Genomic DNA, 18,990 nt, shown 5'->3' with positions numbered 1-18,990 from the left:
TTAGCAGCCCCGACTCGCTGTTACAGCAGGGAACACGGAGATCAGACGCATCTGTCGTAGCTGAAGAGTGAAGCCCAGCCAGGACTGTCGTTTGATGAGTTTGGGTCGGAGCCACACACGGGGCGCTGGGAGCCAGTCCAGGCAGAGCAGAGCAGAGCAAACCGCTGCGGCTGGGACCCTGACACGGCACCGGGTCGGACGCAGCCTCACATTTAAGACACGACAACAGCAGGCGGGTTAATGCCACGCCACCTGTCAGTCAACAGTCAGGCTGACTGACACAAAACCAAATGAAAATATTTGAACAGTTATTGGGCTCATTTATCATGCACATAAATCAATGGGCTTAAACTCCAAACGTTCATGGATTTCCTGGTATTTCATCATCGTGTGTGATCTGTGTGCACTGAGCAGCAGCAGCAGCAGGAGGAGGAAGAGGAGGAGGAGGAAGTACAAACCAACTGGGATGGAACTTCACCCTCAGCTGGGCCCACCACCACCACCACCACCACCACCACCACCACCGGCTGAGAGGTATGTGGTCAGTGAGCGCCCTTTAAAAATACACACACACCCTTCTCAAATGCACTTCTTGGCATAAAAGGACAGAAGTGGCAGCTGAATGGAATTCCCACCATAAAGAGGTCTTTATTCAAGGGAGCTTCAGTGCCTCAGAGCTGAGCTGAGTTGGTCAGAGAGCCGGGGAACACATCGGTGGAGATAATATACGGCAACACGAATGAAACTGATTCAAATGAGCTCCAATTTAAAACATAAGACTTTATAAGAAGGGTTTAAAAAAAAACGTCCAGCTGACTGGAAACACATCATCATCACAATACATTGTCAAAATGCTTATTTATAATTGGACTAAATGTGATGTAAATATATAAATAAACAGAGTGAAAACTGAGATCAACAGGAAGCTGAACGCAGCAGGACTCCCCATGACCTTTGACACAATCAACAGACCAGTATCAGGTGTCAACGAATTAAAAAGATCAGTCAGGGATTCATCCAGCAATCCATCTTTCCATTTATAAACCAGTATCAGGTGTCAACGAATTAAAATGATCAGTCAGGGATTCATCCATCAATCCTGCCCTCCATGCATCCATCCATCCATCCATCCATCCAACCAACCAACCGAACACTACTGTTAAACTCATTCCAGAGTCACAGGAGGAGCTGCAGCCAAACCCAGATCATTGTTCAGTTCACGGTCCATCACTGGACCACACATGGAGACAAAAACACACATTCAAATCCAAGTGTCCAATAAATTTAATCCCTAATCTACATGTTTTGAATGGAATACGCCAGAAAAACAAACCCCTCACATGAACTAGAACAACATTCAAACTCCATTGGCAACGACCGAGGCAACCGACCTTCTGCTGTGAAGCAGGAACACAGACCGCGTCTCCACCGTGCGCTCCTTTCATACAGTGAAGGTGTGAACGTGTTTCAGCTTCGAGGGTTTTTACAGTGGACGCACAGTAACTGCTCCTGAACGGAAAGTGTGTGAGACGCCATTAGCCGTTAAGTATGTCATCTCAGCACTTCATGCTAACGCGCGCGGACAGAAAACGGGAGTGTGTCACAGAGCAGTGGTTCCAATCCAAGCCTGCAATCATCCCCTCAGACCCCGGAGAGAAATATTACTCCTTTCACCCTCTGGTGTCCAAATCTGTCGACATCATCCGTCCTCTGACGAGCCGTTCAATCAACGGCTCAGTGCAACTCAGCACTGGAGTATCTGTTGTTGAGTCAGGAGAACTCACCAGGGAACGCTGACGTTCCAGCAGCACACATAAAAAATCAACTCAACATCTTTAACAAGCAGCAACTCTCAACCCTGACTTGGCAACGCCCACGTACAGTTGCTACGATAGGAAGGAAAATATTGTCTTAACAGTTGAGATGTGTCACCTGAAGGTAAGTGTAAAAGCTGCTACTGAAATATTGAACTGCAGGGGGCGGGATACACATGTTGAAATGTTCAGCGTGTGGGATTTAAGGGGTGAAGTTGACTATGTTCAAGTATTCCCTCAGACACAAAGACACCGTCAGTTTTCACCTACAGATTAAAGGTATTTGTTTGTCCATTAAAGGGTCGTGTTTCAACACAGAGATCAAGAAAAGTGAACGTTTAAAAGACCACACCACATCAACAGCTCCTCATCTGAGATCTTCTCATTTTCAAAACATTCAAAAAATGTTTACGTTTTTCACAATAAAAATACTAAAGGAAAAGATAAATATTCGAAAGACTTCCTTCAGTCGAGACCAGACGGGGTCAAATTCAAATTCAAATTCACAGTGGGCCAAGATGAAAAACTGGGATGAAGTCTTGGGCCAAACTTAATATTTATTTAAAAATTGATGGTAATTGTTCATCTTTTCCCTTCTCTCCAGATATGGAATGTAAAATGCTTTCATAAGGAAACAAACTGTAGTTTTGTATAAACACAGAATCTGGAACAACAAAAGCTTAATAATCTGAACACTCACAAACTCACAGCCGTGTTATGCATATTTGTTTCTTATGTCTCTGTCCATCTGTTGTCTTTCCAGTTCCATTTTGTCAATCTTTTGTCAGGCCAACATCAAAACTACCGACCAAAAATGTATGCGATAAGATACACTGCTAATACTACAAATCGTGCGGGCCAAATATAATTAAAATGTGGGCCAGATTTGGCCCGCGGGCCCGAGTTTGACACCTGTGGTCTAGACCCACACAATCAGCTGACTGTCAGGTGATCAACGCTGGCACCGGTGATGACCGACTCTTTCTGCTCTCTCTCCTCCAGTTGTTCCACCTCTACTGATGGATGATTAATAGCTGCACTGACGACTTCCTCCACCAGTCTGGCTCTGCTCTCTCTCTCTCTCTCTTTCTGTCGTCATGTTTGCGATGACTTTTCCTCCCTCGTGCTTCACGTATATACCATCTGTCACCGCGAGAACCCGCCGTCTCCAAGCTCCTCCCGCTAAACGCAAAGGTTTTCATCTGGTTTCATAATAGCGTTTGATGTCAATGTTCGGAGCAGCTCTGTTTTTAATTAAATAATCCAGATGTTTTGATATTATCTCTTGGCTCGGACATTGGGCCGTCTCCAATCCAAACGCCCGGACCAGCCAGGGAATCTCAGATGAGAAAAGTATCTCCTTCTCCTGAAAAGCCGCTGGTGAATATGAATCCAAAAATAATTTGGCAGCACGACTTCACCACAGGAAGAGTAGCTATTGTTCAAACTGTGTCTAAATTCTGCCTTATCCTTCAAGTATATGAGATATCGTATTGTTGAAGGTGTTAGGAGAAACAGAGATTAGAGGCTTTACTGTCAGGATTATATGGTCTTTTTTTAAAGGTTGATTACAACGAAACATCAAATGTGAGGTTAAAATAACACGGTCAGCCTAACTACCTGGGAGAGACTTCATTCAGATGTCTTTATTCTTACATATGACTCCAGCGCTTTAACTACATAACCAGTCATGAGAAGCCGCAGCGCACGCACACACACACACACACACAGGTGTGTTTTTGTGGAATAGGATCTGGAGAACAAGTGTGTCCTACATTCAGTTCCCACATTCCCTGCTTTGGCCCAGGAGGAGAGTGAAGGATTCCTCCTCCTGACCTTTATTTCACTCCCAGTTAGCAGAAAGACGGAGTTTATACTTGTGCTGTGCTGCCCTCTGCTGCTCACAGAGGACACAGCAGCGTACTGATATACAGTAGTTTTGAATCAGACACAGTCAACACCACGAGATAAATCATACAATCGAATTCTCATCACCAGTGCACCAATCACTTGGTTTGTTATTAAAATAATAATAAAAAATGTTTTTGAATCCTACCGAACACTTTCCCGCCACACACGTAGCCGTACTGTTCTGTCCACACGGCGTCCCGTCGATCACCCTGTCTGACTGGCGTACGTAGAACCTGAACCCTTTGGCTCGGCAGTTGAGCTCGCAGTGTTGATCTGCAGGAACTGAAACGAGATTTATGAGATTTTTTCATGTAAACACTGATTTTTTTTTTTTTTTTTTGATGGCAAAGCAGTTACGGAGAACCAAAAACAACTGCAAGCAAGACAATCAATCAAATTATGTAGAGTGTAGAGCAGAAAAATTAATCATTCACCGCTGTGTGAAGTTATTCCCAAATTACACACCTAAACTGGAGATTAATGGAGGGTAAATAAAAAGCTGAGTCTGCAGACTACAGCGGGAATGTTTTTTGGGGAATGGTTTCTTTTTTTGCAAGTAAAAAATATCATCCGTCTGTCACACTGTCTGTTTATTTTTGTTTCTTCTTATTCAGTCAGTAATGACCGAGCATTTGAAACAAAATGTCAACTGTGCGTCAAACCAAATATTATGGATATAATGTCACAAAAACGCTTACATTCCAAACACTAACATTTGGTAAACAGCTTCATGAGACTTCACTCTCTCCAAATGAATCCACGACACGAACACGATGAATGGATTCGTCTGTTTCGTCCATTCTGTTCGGCTGCTTCGTCATTTTAAATGTCACATTTGCCCAGAGGTCATAATTCTTAGGCGCGTTCACAAGAGGGCGTTTAAACACTCCTGGAGAAACACAGGGTTTACCTGAGGTGACGTCACCTCCACATCTGCAGCTGCACATGTCAGCCTGACAGAACGCTCATCAGCAGACCGTCAGTTCTACCATCAGTTCTACCTTTAGTTCTACCTTTAGTTCTACCGTCAGTTCTACCGTTAGTTCTACTGGTGTTCTCTGAGAAATGACTTCTCCAGGAGTGTTTTCGAGTGTTGCGTGGAAACGTCGAGTGTTTGTCAGTGTAACTGCAGACATAGTGACTGTACAGTCTGACTGTACAGTAGATCCCAGCACGAAAGACCACGTGTAGGTCAGAGGTCAGAGGTCAGACGCTGTGCAGATGGAAGAACCCTGATTATTAGAGATAAATGATTTGATGAGTTTCTATAATAATTAATATTGGAAATATCAGCCGTTTGTCTGATTATTGCTAAGTATATATATATACACATATACGTACATATATACATACACATCTTCCATTGTTAAATCCTATGTGTGAGAGAGAGAGAACATAAACCTACCCTCGTTGAAAGGTTCCCATTCGTACAGTCGTCCCATGAAAGGTCGGTTGTTGTGATAAGAACATTGAACAGCCCTGAAGTGTCTGCTGGACGGAGGACAGGCCTGAGGACAGACCCAACACACACACACACAGAGAGAGAGAGAGAGAGACAAAAACACACATGTCCTCGTATTATTTTTCACCAACACAGTAGTATCTGCTCCAATCAGAGTATCTGCTCCGATCAGAGTATCTGGTCCGATCAGAGTATCTGCCTGAAAAGCAGTTGTAGTTTGGTTTTACTCCATCTTCATATCTCCTCTGTCTAAACAAACTCCGCCTCCTGCTTCACTCATCTGTTTCATCACACGCCAGAGACAATGTACAGACGCAGGCGTTGTTTAACTTTATGTTGATGCACAGGATGGATTCCATGGACGGGAAGTTTCTTCACACACTCTGAGTCAGAAGATTAGACTCAGGAAGTCATCAGTTATGAAGAAAAATAATCTCCAATTTCATAAAACTTTTAACTAACCCTAACATCCTATGTTTATGTAATGTTCAAGATAAGGCAACAACCAGCATCTTAACCCTGGACATAAAGTGTGAATTTTTTTTTGCAAATACAGTTTCACTGAGAGGAAGGAAATGTCAGTGAAGAACTTCCTCCTTTAAAATCTCTGGACTTTTTTAAAGTCCATAAAAATAGATGCATTATTTTTGCCAGTGCTGGTTCAGATACGTTCTTATCAAAAACTTAATACACTCCAGTCTGAATAAACTCCAGTCTGTTCAGACATTTGTTTTATTACAAACAAATGCTTGAAAATCAAAAGCCGAACAGAGGAAAGCTGAATTGAAAACACAGTTTCCAAAACTACGGGCTGTGGTCCAGTCTGGGGCCAAAAACTAAGTTTGAGATCACATGTCTGTCTATATGAGTACTGACGTAAAACTGTTTTGATGCTCATGTGTTTCTGTGTCCTGGAAGAGAAAACAAACCGTTGTCGTACAGTACAGTTACGTTCTTGTCGTTCTAGCATACAACGTACAGTAAGATGCAGTAGCCAATCACAGGATTCGTCAAAATAGTTGTTATTCCAGATAATAGATTATATTATTAATTTTTATTCTGCTTCTTCATTTCTGGGAAAATGAAACTAAATTTAAAATTAACTCGAAAAGGCTAAGTTTAATTTGGGAAACACCAGTGTAGCTGGTCATGTGATCACGTGATCATGTGATCACGTGATCAGGGTAAATCCAGTCACAGAGATGACAAACATCATCATACTCACATCACTGTTACAGATCCTGTAGTGGGCGCTCTCCCCTGCACAGAATGAAGAAGATAAAGGACTGTAGGGTCTCTGCTGCTGCTGTTGATGCTGCTGCTGCTGCTGATGCTGCTGTTGTTGTCCAGCCGATGTCTGGCTGCCGGACTGCGGCTCCTGATTGGCCCTGCTGACTGGACCGGGCTGGTAAAGCGGGGCCCAGACCTGGTTATTTGTGGGCTGCTGCAGTCTGGGTCGTACGTAGGGAACGCTGCTGCGATGCAGGGTGTTGGGGCGATCGATGCTGTTTGACCTATGACTGGCGCGACCCCTGACAGTGGGGAGGTTGTAGTCACCCACAGGGGAGCGTCTCTGTCTGTGAGGGTGAGTTCTTCCTCCATAAGGAGCTGTTCCGTAGCCGTACCTCCCTGGAACGAACTGACTGAGCCTCCTGGAGACGCAACAGAGAGCGGGATTACAGTCGGACCAGGAGCGTCAGAATTAACAGATTAAATCAGTGTTTGCTCAATGACTCGAACTTGTGACTCCACGTGGGGTCGCCTGGAATATCAAGTAATTGATAAAAAAAAATAAAAAATGGAATCTTTTCAAAATCACAAATCAAAAACCACCATGAATATAAATGGAGATCAAAAAGATTATAAAAATATCTGAGTTGGCGCTGGAAAATAAAATGTGGTTTTGTGCACTAATCTGAATACTATTTGAAACACAGTAAAACAAACTAATTCTAGAAAAGAAAAAGAAGAAATATTCTCTGACGGTTGCCAGAAATATGTGATGTCAATGTGGTCACCAGACAAAAAAGGTTGGGAATATTCTGGGTTAAAATGCATGAATCAATTTGTGAAATTAACCAGAATAAAACATGGGAATGCATTTTTAAAGCAGATGTAGAATGAACGAGGTTTCATTGAACCAAAGCGTTCTAAGATTGTCTGTCTATTTCAGCAAAATACAGGAAAAAAAAAATGCTGTTTTTTGTCATATTTACAAATGTTGATTTATTAATATCAACCCACAGTGAATCTGTGATTTAAAAATGTAATCATTTGTCATTAAACCCATTTTTACATTGTGATTTAAAAATGTAATCATTTGTCAGCCCATGTCATTAAACCCATTTTTTTACCCCTCCCTAGTGGAAAAAAAAAAGAATCATCAATTTTCATATTATTTGTTCAAACACAAATATTTACTGTGCGGAGTCAACCACAGGGCACAGCCAGTGTGTTTTCAGGACTTATTAGTTCAATGTCCTCTCCGCCTGAGAAAAACTTTTCCGGCGCTTTATTTGAACATAACCTTTGGAGAGAAACCAGGACCTCAGTAGCAGAAATCAAGGAGCTTTTGTCATTATTTGGCTCCTTAGATTCCAACTCAAGCCACCCCCATTACTCAGCTGTCAGTGGTGTTTGTGTAAAGGCAAGGAGGTCACAAAGCAGCCCAGCACAAGCCAAGCCTTTGACTCCGGCAATAAAAGAGCAGCTATCCACTGGAGGGCAATCAGAGGGCCCGCAGCGATGGCTCCCAAAAGTCACTTTTAAATCAGACTGCTCAGCATGCAGCGCAGACAAACGGCCTCTATAAAAACTGGCAGTTTTAAACAAAGCCGACTGCTACAAACTCAATACGAGTGATTTTTTTTCTTCCTCCAGTTTTAATACTTTTTCTTGGATTTAAATGTAGCTCTGAGAGTAAACGATGAGACTTTTTTTTTTCTTTTTTTCCATTCAGTGGTGATGACTTGGCTGTCAGAACTGTTTCAGCTGAGAACAAGTTCAATATGTTTACAGTCTCATTAAAATGTGTCTGATTGGTCATGGCTTCTTACTGTGACCGGGGTCAGGAGACGAGGAAGACTAAACTTACGGAAGGTTCATGTGCCAAGGACTGAGGTCAGTAAAATGTCACCTAACTGTTGGGGAGTTTAATAATGAAGGTAAATGTAGTTCACTGGGAGTTTAATAATGAAGGTAAATGTAGTTTGCAATGTAAAAACTGGAAAACAACAACTCCCTAGTTTTCACATAAGGAAATTCAAGTTAAAAGTTCATCTAGTTTTCTGCCATGTTTGTGTTTTTTTGTAATTAGAACCAAACTCGTTACCGTGACTCGTACCTCCGTCCTCCCGGTCGCAGATCTTTCCGACTGCTGTTGGTGAATCTGCCACCTGTCTGTAAAACTGTCGGCTGGAGCGCGGAGGTCACGTGACCCTGATGTTGTGGATTCCCACCTCCGGTTCTTCTGGCGTTTTGGGTTGGCGTGTACACGGGCAGACAGGGCCTGCTCTGCTCCTGCACCCCCCCTCCACAGGTGCGGGAGCAGGAGGACCAGGAGCCCCAGGCCCCCCAAGAGCCGCGGATTTCTCCGTGCACGGCTCTGACCTCCTGCTGCTGCTGCGGCTCCTCCTGCTGGTGAACCTGCGTGATAACGTGCAACGAGTCAGTGGGTTATTTACCTGGGAAAGACTTTGTTTTTATATGATGACAATAACCATTAAAGGTAATTTTTCTATTTCTTAAATTGCAATACTGCCACCTACTGGGCCAGTTTGCTGGTTGATAAAAGCCTCATAAACCACCATAGAGAATTACTCCGAATTTTTTTTACCTCATAAACCACTATAGAGAATTACTCTTAAAAAATTATTCCTCATAAACCACTATAGAGAATTACTCCGAATTTTTTTTAAAAAAAGTGATTGATTTTGTGAGATTGTATGACGTCTTTTAAAGGTTATTCCTCCTTTTTCTCTCCTGACCTAATCAACAAACTGTTCATGAAACTGACCTCAGTTCAGTTATTTCACCTAAACCTGACTGTTGACTCTCAGCAGAGGCTGTGATCACTACACACTCAGGTTGAGGAAGTTGCCAGCACGAGTTCCGTGCAACGCCAGCTTTGTCCCTGGAGCCGCGTGGAAACCCTGCTCTTTGAGGAGCACTTGGTCTCATTCACAGCCACCTCTCTCTCCCTCTGTCTGGTCAACGCACACGTCTCTCTCTCTCTCTCTGTCTCTGTCTGGTCAACGCACACAGAGCCAGTAAAAGTTCAGCTGTCTCCCACTTTTAGTGGCTAGAAAGCGTCGCACCGAGGCAGCGGGGAGAGTTGGCAGGAAGGTCTTCTGCTGTCAGTCAGCCTGAGCAGCTATTCAGCGGGACTCAGACCTCCCTCCTTCTCCCCTTTCCTGCAGCAGCCTTTGTAACTCAACGCCACTGTCTTCTCCCGTGTCAGCCACAGGTCACGCAGCTGGATTCCCAATGGAAACACATGCCGTCGACTCGCGCTCGAACCCCCGACGCACTCGAAACGACTAAATAGTTGTTCAGACACTTGCTGCACTCATGTTGTTCCTTTGGCTCCTGAGGTCAAAAGGTGATCTGCTGACATCAGCCCCCCCCCTCCCTCTGAGCCCCCCCTCCCACACACAGTCTGTCTGAAGTCAACACAACTTTTCACTCTCTGTCCTCACGCCCTCCCTCTGAGCCCCCCCTCCAAAGTAGATTTTAAAAAAAAACAACCTCAGACATCTGTCTGTCAAAGACCACATCAACAGTTTAAGGAGGAGCTGAAATCACTTATTATATATTATTTAAAAAAAAAAAAGTCTACTGTTTCTCACCTGTTCCTGTTCTGTGTGTTGACACTTCAGGGAATCTGAGCCGAGCAGCAGCAGCAGAGAAAGTCTACAGACAAAAACACAAAGACATTCACTTTTTTTTTTTAACAATAGATTCTTCCTCTTCTGTTTTCATATTTTAACACTATTTTTACATGTAATTTATTTTATTAATCCTTTTAAAAACTTGAACGCTCCATTTCCTCCTCCTCCTTTTCACATTTGTGTTGTCTTTTCTTTTTCTTCATCAAAGCCTTATCTTGTTTTATCTCTTCTAAAGTTGGACGGACGAAAACATTGTAACTCAACGACACGTACCCCATTAAATCCGTCCCACTCACTTTACCTGAAACTCCAGACACAGACTCGCTGCATGACTCCTCCTGGATCCTGGGAGATGACGCTTGTGTGTAGTAAAAAAAAACAAAAAAAAAAACCCCAGAGCTTTTACATGAGCGGACACTTGAGTGGTGCTGACATTCTCAACACAACGCGTCCTCTGTGTCCACCGTCCACTGGTCCCGTGAGGTAGAAAAAACCCGATCTGTGTCTCCTCACAGCTCAGCGAAGTCTTCAACACCAGCTTCAGTCCCTGTGAATAATTAACAGGAAATAAATCTTACAGTTGAAACAGAAAGTTGTTTTTTTTTTTTTTTTCGATCTGACATTTCCTTCAGTGTAATTCCAGATACTGACACAGGAGGGGAGGGGGGGCTGTCCTATCTATCCACTTGACCATGTGAGATGACCTCTTGACCTTTTAGCTTCTAATGAGTGGACCCTTATCCAGTTAGAGAAAGGCTTGGAGCCCCTCCACCCCAGACACTGTACCTCCGTGGCCCCTTGTCTGAATGATGTTGATGGAACCGGACGGTGACAGATGTAGAGCTGGAGGGAGTAAAAACAGGGTCAGATATCTCTGTTGTTGGTAACAACGAGAGTCGGATTAGTGAAACACGCCACACGCCCACGTACCTGAGTGAGAGTTTCACTCCACGGAGTCTGATCCACGGGTCCTACACCGCGGCGCTCACTGCTCCTCTCCCCCGCACAGGTACCTCCGTGGTCCAAACATTAATCCAGGGTTTCCCCGCACACACTCGCCCCTGCTGCCCCTGCTGCTGCTGCTGAAGAGCCATGTGAGGGTGGAGATCTGATCCAGGGTCAGGAGGGAGCCAAGGAATCAAAACACGAAGTCGGAGAAAGTTCGGAGTCTGGTCATCACGGTGAATCCCGGGGAAATCTGTGCTGACGCACGGGGAGAGAGAGCGAGACACAAACCTGCTGCTGCGCCCCCTGCTGTTACTACGACTATAGCGATTATACGTGTGTGTGTGTACGCGTGCGCTTGTGTAGTGTGACGCGAGAGAGAGAGAAGAGAGACAGAGGAGTGTGTCGGTTACTACAGTAATAATGAGAATGATAACAATCATCATAATAAACGTCTGTTCCAGAAACACCCTTTGAATGAATTAGGTTTTATATTTATATTCAATCTTTGAGACCTTTGAGAATCTCTGACCGTTTCCCTGTTCTTTCCTGATGTGGAAGACGAAAATTCACCGGACCGGAAGTGGAAAACACACAGACCTAACATTTAGGTCTGTGTGTTTTCCACTTCCGGTCTCGTCCTCTGGGTGGAGTTAGTTAGTGTGATCACACTCACCTGTGTCTCTGTCATTAGTCTTTGACTGGTGCCACCTGGTGCCCTGGGTCACTGTCACTAATGGATCATTGTCTGTTTGTGTTTGAAGTTCTTGATGGTTCCTTAAATAAAGTTTGTCTAAAAGTCAGAGAATTTACTGTCAAAAGAAGAAAAAGAACGTGACCAAAAAACCTTAAACTTTCCTTAATGTCAGACGGTGACTTTCAATCCTGAAGTCACTCACGACAAAGAGAAGTAAATTATGTGAACAAATCTCTCTCTTCTTTTTTCTGCCTGTTACAAAAAGAACTCATTATTTTCACCCACTTGTTTTTTTTCCATCTTCTTATAAACACGCGAGTGAAGCCAACATCATCTGTGAGTGTTAGAAGATCTCCCTCTCTCTCTCTCTCACGTCTCTGAAAGTAAATCTGTCGACACTTGGGTAAATGTAAGTATTTATAAAAGAGAAAGTCCTGGTGCTGATACAGACCACCCAGACCACCCAAGACTGTGAATAGATATACAGTAGATAGAACTGCAACCCTGAGCCTCAAATTCATACATCAATCCTGGATCAGGGATATGAAGGGAGAGTTGAATTATTAAAAAAAAAAAAAAAAAAAATCACTCCAGCGAGACAAAGGTATTACAGTAGAAGTCTCCAACATAGGGTTTGTGGCCCTTAGATGGTACGTGGAGGTTCCAAAAGGGGTCATAAATTTTTTGTTTGATTGGACTATTTTGGACACTAAAAGGAGAAAAACTTTAACAAATAGAAGGTTTGTGACGGTCAGGAATGATGTCTGAGTGTCTGAGCCTAAGGGTCCCCGTCAATAGTCAAGTGTAATTTACAATCATCCCTTTATTTTTGACTGATATTTTTACCCAACACGTAAATTGTAAATTGTAATTTTTTAAAATCAAAGCCAGAGGGACAAAACACCTTCCTGGTGATTATTCATTCATCAACGTCTTAATCTGTGACACAAACTGCGAGACAAGTATGTGAAGTGATTTAAAAAAATCTAATGAATATCCTAATATGTAGTAGGTACAGTCACAACAACAACAATGCATCTGGTGTTTTCACCAGTAAACTAATATTTGTTTCAGGGAGAATGAACTGGCAGCGCTGTCTCCAGACTAAACAGACAGTTTGTCCAACACATTAGTGTCCAAACCTGTGATTAGGTTGTTTTTTTGTTTGTTTTTTTGTTTCTCGTCATTTATCCAAATACAAATTGAGTGGATGTCTTCGTGTTCTGGCCACAGGGTCTTTGTGATTGCACATTAGCGTAGTACTGATCCCCTCTACCTGCTCTGCTCTCTCAATATTTGGAAAAATAGTTTACTGGAGTCCTGTCTGTGCATGCCAGCTCAACTAGCACACTCTTCTTTAATATGTGTCTGTGTTTGTCTGTCTGTGTGTCTGTCTGTGTGTGTCTGTGTGTGTGTGCTGCTGATAATGTGTTACCGATGCGTTAGGGATTGTAAATTAATAATTATTTTTCATTACCTTTTATTTTCATCTCTCATAAAACCATTTCTCTTGACTGAGGGATATTGTAGCATTTTCACTAAAGGTGTGCTGCTGATAATGTGTTACCGATGTGTTAGGGATTGTAAATAAATAATTATATTTCATTACCTTTTATTTTCATCTCATATAAAACCATTCCTCTTGACTGAGGGATTATTGTAGCATTTTCACTAAAAGGTTAGAACATTTTACCAGTAGGTGTTGCTAACACCTACACACTGTCCCTATTAAGAGGTCAAAAATATAGTGTCAATCTGCAGGGACTTCTTTTGCTTTTGCAGCTACAAAAAACCTACATGAACAGAAATGACTTCCAGGAACTGGTCTTGAGAACCCAGACAATCCTCAAGGACTCCAGGCTCTGCCAGTCTACACGCCAAGGTGTCCCTGGGCGAGACAATAACTCTGAGGTTCTCCTGGCAGCACATGAATGGGAAGGAAAGACAAACTGGGTGTGAACAGAAGGTAGAGCCATCGCCCTCAGGGTTCAGGCAGTCTATAAAGGTTCTCCAAGCTGAACGTTCAGATCCTTTACCTTCACAGAGAGTGGACCAATCATACTGTCACAGCGCCTCACAGATTGAGGAGATCACAGACCATATAACCAAGTGGACTGGACTTTTTCTTGATCTTCTAAATCTCCACCCTGAAAGTAGAGCAGAGGAGAATCTGTAGAAAAAACTGAAAAATGACACAAAATGTAGCGTCAAGAGTTGGTGGATTTTAGTCATTCATGTTCACCTTCAGTCAGTGAAGCTGCGTTCTTCATCATCATGAATCAGTCGACAGCAAAAGTGAGGCATCTGATTGGTTGAAATGGTGTTTAAAGTTTCAGGCGCTTCAGTGACATGAAAACATCTTCTTGCAGTAAATATGGGATTTTATTTGTACATTTTTCTTCATAAATAAGTTTTATTAATAAATTAAAAAAATGTATCTGAATATCTTTCCCCTGATTAGAATTATTTTATTAAAATAAGTCAAGTTTATTACAACCCAACTTTGAGAAAAAAAGATAAAAATGAAGCCAATCAAACTCAGCAGATTTGAATTGGAGCTGGGCCTTAAGTTAACGGTTCTTCCTCTTATAGTTCAGCAAGTGTTTAGAGATAAAAAATGAATAAACAAATAAAAACATTGCAGTATTTTACAGTGGTATTTTATGTGAAACGCTTACGTTGTAAAAAGTACTTATTGTACAGTATGTGTGTTGTTAGATAAGGAGTATTTTAAACATGATGTACACAGAAGTGAAACCAGAGACAATATTGTGACAGTTGTTTCATATGTTCTACATTGCACCACTGAAAGACTTGAGTGACAGTTTGGACTGGAGCCACTGGGGTTGTTTATATCAGAAAAAAAAAAAATCATTATCCTTCACCAGACAACGACCTGCTCGTAGCTGCAGGATAAGGAGGAGAAAACGGAATATATCTGTGAAGTGTCTGCCTGTAAAAATGTTGTCATCATCCCCATCACTGTCATCCAGAAAAAATAAAAAATATCATTCAAGTCCATCAGTCTTCATTCAATAATTCTTTCCTATATTTAGATCAAACTAAAACTAAAAAATAAGTCGGAAATATTTTCTTCTGGAAAATCTAAATTTCTGCAATGAACAAGTCCTGTACAAACTGTTAATTACAGAAATCAATTTAATTCCAGGTACAATAAAGAAAAGATAACTGTGGTAAATTAAATTTAAAAAAAAAATCTGTGTGTTTCTTTTTTTTACCTGTAGTGATTAAAAGTGATCCATCAGTGTGTGACACGATGACATGAAGGAATGGGAACAGAAACAGCTTTTAGCTGATGACGCTGATGGTGAGAAGTGGTCGTTCACAAATCTGCAGAGAGGGGGCGCCGCTCTGTGAGCAGTCCGACACACTCTGCGTTCTTCCTCTGACATGTCACAGCGCCACACACTGGAGAATCAGTGTGTGTTGTCTGTAAAAGGCTACGTTCAAATCAAGTCGTTTTTTTCGTGAGTTCCTAAGAGTCTCAAAGGTTAGTATCTGGGAGGTCAGACTGCGCCCTAGAGGCCACCGGCAAAATAACATGTGAGGTTGAACTTTTTGGTCCTCTTCACTTGGTCTCAGAGAGCTTTGACAGACTGGCCTGTCCAAACGCTGCTCGGTCCCTCATCTCCAACACACTGTCTCTCACCATCTCCGCAAACATAGAGGGCCAGAGCCTGTGGAGGGCCTCGCCCTTTAGGTTGGTGTCTGATGCCCTTTGGACCAACTCTTGGAGATACTGTTCAATCATAGCGGCCCGTTCTGACGACTCCGCCGTATTGTCCTGTGAACAAAAGAAAAAAAATCCCAGTTTGATTTCTGTTTAAATACAACAACAAGACTTTGACAGGAGCTGTTTTCAAATGGATATATTTGGAGGGAAAAAAGATAACTGTTAGTTATCTGGTTGTCAGAAGTGATTTCAGTTGTGTTTGGTTATGACAGTGCACTTTGGATTGTTTAAAAAAAAAACAGTCTGTGTCAGTGTTGTGGTATTTCAATGTCAGGCAATTTCTGCTTTTTCTGCCAACATTCACACTGTCGTTTCCAGAGAGAAGAGCAGTGGCGCCGCTGGAAGCTGGGTTTTCACTCATCTGATTTGTCACTACAGATTCTCTGTCACGACCAGAATCTGCTCTGTTTTCTTTTGCCAGAAAACACAGCAGTTCTGGTCTCTTTGATCCACGTGCCGGTTTATTATCAGAAACCCAACAGTTTTTCAAGACGAAGGCGGCAGTGGATCACCAGATAAATGATTGGGACCACATGGTGGAAGAGTGGGAAGTGCTCTGCCCTACAGAGAGAAGATCACCAGTTTAGGAGAAACATCTTAAAAACAAAGCCTAGTCATAAACCTCTTCAAATAAAATGACCTGAATGAGTGAGAACCTACACAGACAAGATGTTTGGTGATCTGGACAAAAAACAAACAAACACTGACTTCTACTACAGGTAAAAATTTCATTTTGGTGACGAGGAGGTAACGGACGCTTGATCTGACATTATCTGGTCCAGTTACGGTAAAAATGAAAAAATTAAAGCCACAGAAATGACAGGAGACCAAACATCAGGCCATATGGACCACAGCAGCAGGAAATGACGTCTGGTCACTCTGCTGTGAGCCAAGACGAGAAATCAGAGGCAGCTGAACAAAACTGCAGAAACAGATAAAGGTTTCTGACAATGCTCGTCTGTTCTGTTGACCTTGGATTTATGATGAGCCAGCAGGTGGCAGGGCCCAGAAATATGGCATCTTAATCATGGGGCCATGTGTCGTGTCCAGGCTGTTCAGTGTGTAATTGTTGTGAATCGTGTTCATCCATTCAGCTGTCGATCAACTGGATCTAAAATCTTCTCAAAATTTTCTCCATTTGACAAAGCAACAGCGTCGTCTCACAGGTTTGGCGTTTATGTCAGTGAGTTCAGTGAACGTCAGTCAAACTGAACAGATGTGGAAACAGCCGTCGCTCCGTGTGGTGTGATAAACAGAAGATTGGCATCGTGATTATCATGTGCAGTTGACAAATCTGCAGGAATGATGGGACGCAGTTGTACCAACACGGAGCAGATCGCTCAGGAAAACAAACAAAAAAACACAGAGAACTGAGATCTAATCCAGGGCTGGTGTGGTCTTCATCATCGAGTCTTCTTCTTCAAGTTTGTGTGTAATACCAGCTCCAACTGACACTACGGTTTATTTGGTGGTTATTAGGGTCAGGGAGGAGGCCGGGTGTATTTTTTTTTGTATTTTTCAGACCCTGTGGGATGATCCCTGAGGAGAAAAGTCCACTGACCTCAGGGCTGTCTGTACTGCAGTGTCTGCTGGGGTAGTTAAACAGCGCTCGGCTCAGTCCCTCCCCCAGGAGCTTCCCGTTGTCCCGCAGCTCCTCCGGGCTCAGTCCTGGACGCCGACCTCTCCCCTCCAACAGAAACTTCAACTGACGCTTCCTTCGAAAATAAAAAAAAATAGAGAATGAGTCTCGTACGTCTGTCAGGTAAACAGACAGAAGTTTTCAATTCCTTAAAGATTTAATATCAATGATTTTGTTAAAGATTTTGTCATGACTCAGGTCGAGCAAATTTTATTATAATAATTTTGTTAAAGATTTTGTCATGACTCAGCAGGTCGAGCAAATTTTATTATAATAGGAGAGGAATTAAGAGGAACTACATTTCATTCTGTCAGTGTTAAACCTCTGCTGCACCAACATGTTCCACGGAGCAGTGCCAGGATCCTGAGGAAACTGCAGCTCCATAATATAGTCAGAAGATTTCACACATATATATTTTTTTTAGGAATACAGTAAGAGTTTGTTATTTTTGATCAATAATTCTCTACAAAGCTTTAATAGGCAGATGGAAGAGAATCTGAAAAATTCAAGGTCAGTACTGCAGAGAAGGGACATGAAGGTCTGCGACAAATGGAAGAGAATCTGAAAAATTCAAGGTCTTCAGTGGAGAGAAAGGAACATGAAGGTCTGCGACAATAAAGAACAAATGTTTGAGGTTAATACTGAAAGGATTGACACAGGAGTCATGGGTGCAGTGTCACAGAAGAACAGTAGCAAGATTGAAAGTAAAAAGTTCCATTAGAGAACGGTGAAAGATGCTGTGACACAGAAGACAGAGTTGGAGGTGGCAGAGATTTAGAATCCAAATATGAGCAGTCAGGATGGAGAGATTAGAACTGGACAGGTCAGCGGATCAGCCGAGGTTGAACAGTGTGAGAAAAAGGGTCGAGGGATGTGCTGATACTTTAGACAACATGGAGCTGGTGGGAAAAATAAAATGACAAATAAAAAAAAAAAAAGACAAATTAGTTTAATGGTCTTCCAGAGGAGGAGGTGAGGAAAAGGGTGAGATGAAATACTGTAATGCTCCAGTGTGGTGATGTCAAAGGTGGTGTTAAATATCAATGTTGCTAACTGATAATTTGGGAACTCCTCAAATGTTGTCTCAGATTTACTAGAACTCGTCTGGGATTCACTGAGCAACGCAACGTCCTGCGGCAAAACAAATATTTCTGCCAAAACTCAAACCAAAATCATAAAACATGCTTCTCAGACTGAATCAAATTAAACGGTGTTCAGTGTGAGAAATGACCTCCAGGCTGGTGAACTGGCACACGAATCACCGTGGGCAGATTTCAGCGCCGATAAAGAAATGAATATTAGACTTATCTACTCAGAGCAGAGCGAGCACCAATCAGTGAGCGGCAGCTCGAAGCCCCAGTCAAACGTTAGTGCAGAGAGTTCACTGGGTTTAAGTGGAAGGAGAGGAGAATGTTGGAAGTCTTTCAGTGTATTTTAATGCTACTACTGACGCTCACAGCACCCCCTACAGTTCACATGTCAAACACTGCTTCACCTCAATTCACGTGAAGCAGTGAAAGATCTGCAGCTTCACAGTTTTGCCCTTTACTCCTCACCGTACAAACATTCTAGTGCGTGACAAGTTCAGCAGCAGTTTTGTTTTGTTTTTTCAAAAGGATGTTTTTCATTGACCGACAGTGACAGAACTCAAGAGCCTTTGGCTGAGAAGAGAGAGAGAGGAATGTTTGTGTGATAGTGCCAAATATCCACCCTCACCCTGAGACACACTGTCTAATTCCCCTGGCTGCCTGGTGCCAGGCGCTGTATCTCAGCGATACGAGACACACACACACACACACACACATGCAAATGTATATGCGCAAACACTACACAAAGGCTTGCACGTGCATGCACAGCAGCTTACACACTAACAAGCTGT

At 42.7% G+C, this 18,990-nt stretch overlaps 2 protein-coding genes across 2 annotated transcripts in view; both read right to left on the bottom strand.

The window, feature by feature from the left end:
• The window catches only part of thsd4 (thrombospondin type 1 domain containing 4), a 41,969-nt gene extending 29,773 nt beyond the window's left edge, over positions 1 to 12,196 (bottom strand). The window contains exons 1-8 of the mRNA XM_025055674.1: positions 11,007 to 12,196; positions 10,728 to 10,919; positions 10,378 to 10,623; positions 10,035 to 10,098; positions 8,519 to 8,832; positions 6,413 to 6,839; positions 5,131 to 5,233; positions 3,871 to 4,007 (exon numbers count right to left, since the gene is read on the bottom strand). Of these exons, the coding sequence (XP_024911442.1) occupies positions 3,871 to 4,007; positions 5,131 to 5,233; positions 6,413 to 6,839; positions 8,519 to 8,832; positions 10,035 to 10,098; positions 10,378 to 10,406 (1,074 nt within the window). The 5' untranslated portion in view covers positions 10,407 to 10,623; positions 10,728 to 10,919; positions 11,007 to 12,196. The remainder of the gene's footprint in view (positions 1 to 3,870; positions 4,008 to 5,130; positions 5,234 to 6,412; positions 6,840 to 8,518; positions 8,833 to 10,034; positions 10,099 to 10,377; positions 10,624 to 10,727; positions 10,920 to 11,006) is intronic.
• A 2,354-nt stretch (positions 12,197 to 14,550) lies between these two features.
• The window catches only part of lrrc49 (leucine rich repeat containing 49), a 37,370-nt gene continuing 32,930 nt past the window's right edge, over positions 14,551 to 18,990 (bottom strand). Inside the window, exons 18-19 of the mRNA XM_025055880.1 lie at positions 17,034 to 17,187; positions 14,551 to 15,523 (exon numbers count right to left, since the gene is read on the bottom strand). Coding sequence (XP_024911648.1) covers positions 15,308 to 15,523; positions 17,034 to 17,187 — 370 coding nt within the window. The 3' untranslated portion in view covers positions 14,551 to 15,307. The remainder of the gene's footprint in view (positions 15,524 to 17,033; positions 17,188 to 18,990) is intronic.

Source organism: Cynoglossus semilaevis, chromosome 5 (assembly GCF_000523025.1).
Source record: "Cynoglossus semilaevis isolate Cse_v1.0 chromosome 5, Cse_v1.0, whole genome shotgun sequence".
NCBI lineage: Eukaryota > Metazoa > Chordata > Actinopteri > Pleuronectiformes > Cynoglossidae > Cynoglossus > Cynoglossus semilaevis.
This window is presented reverse-complemented; position numbering and strand designations above follow the sequence as displayed.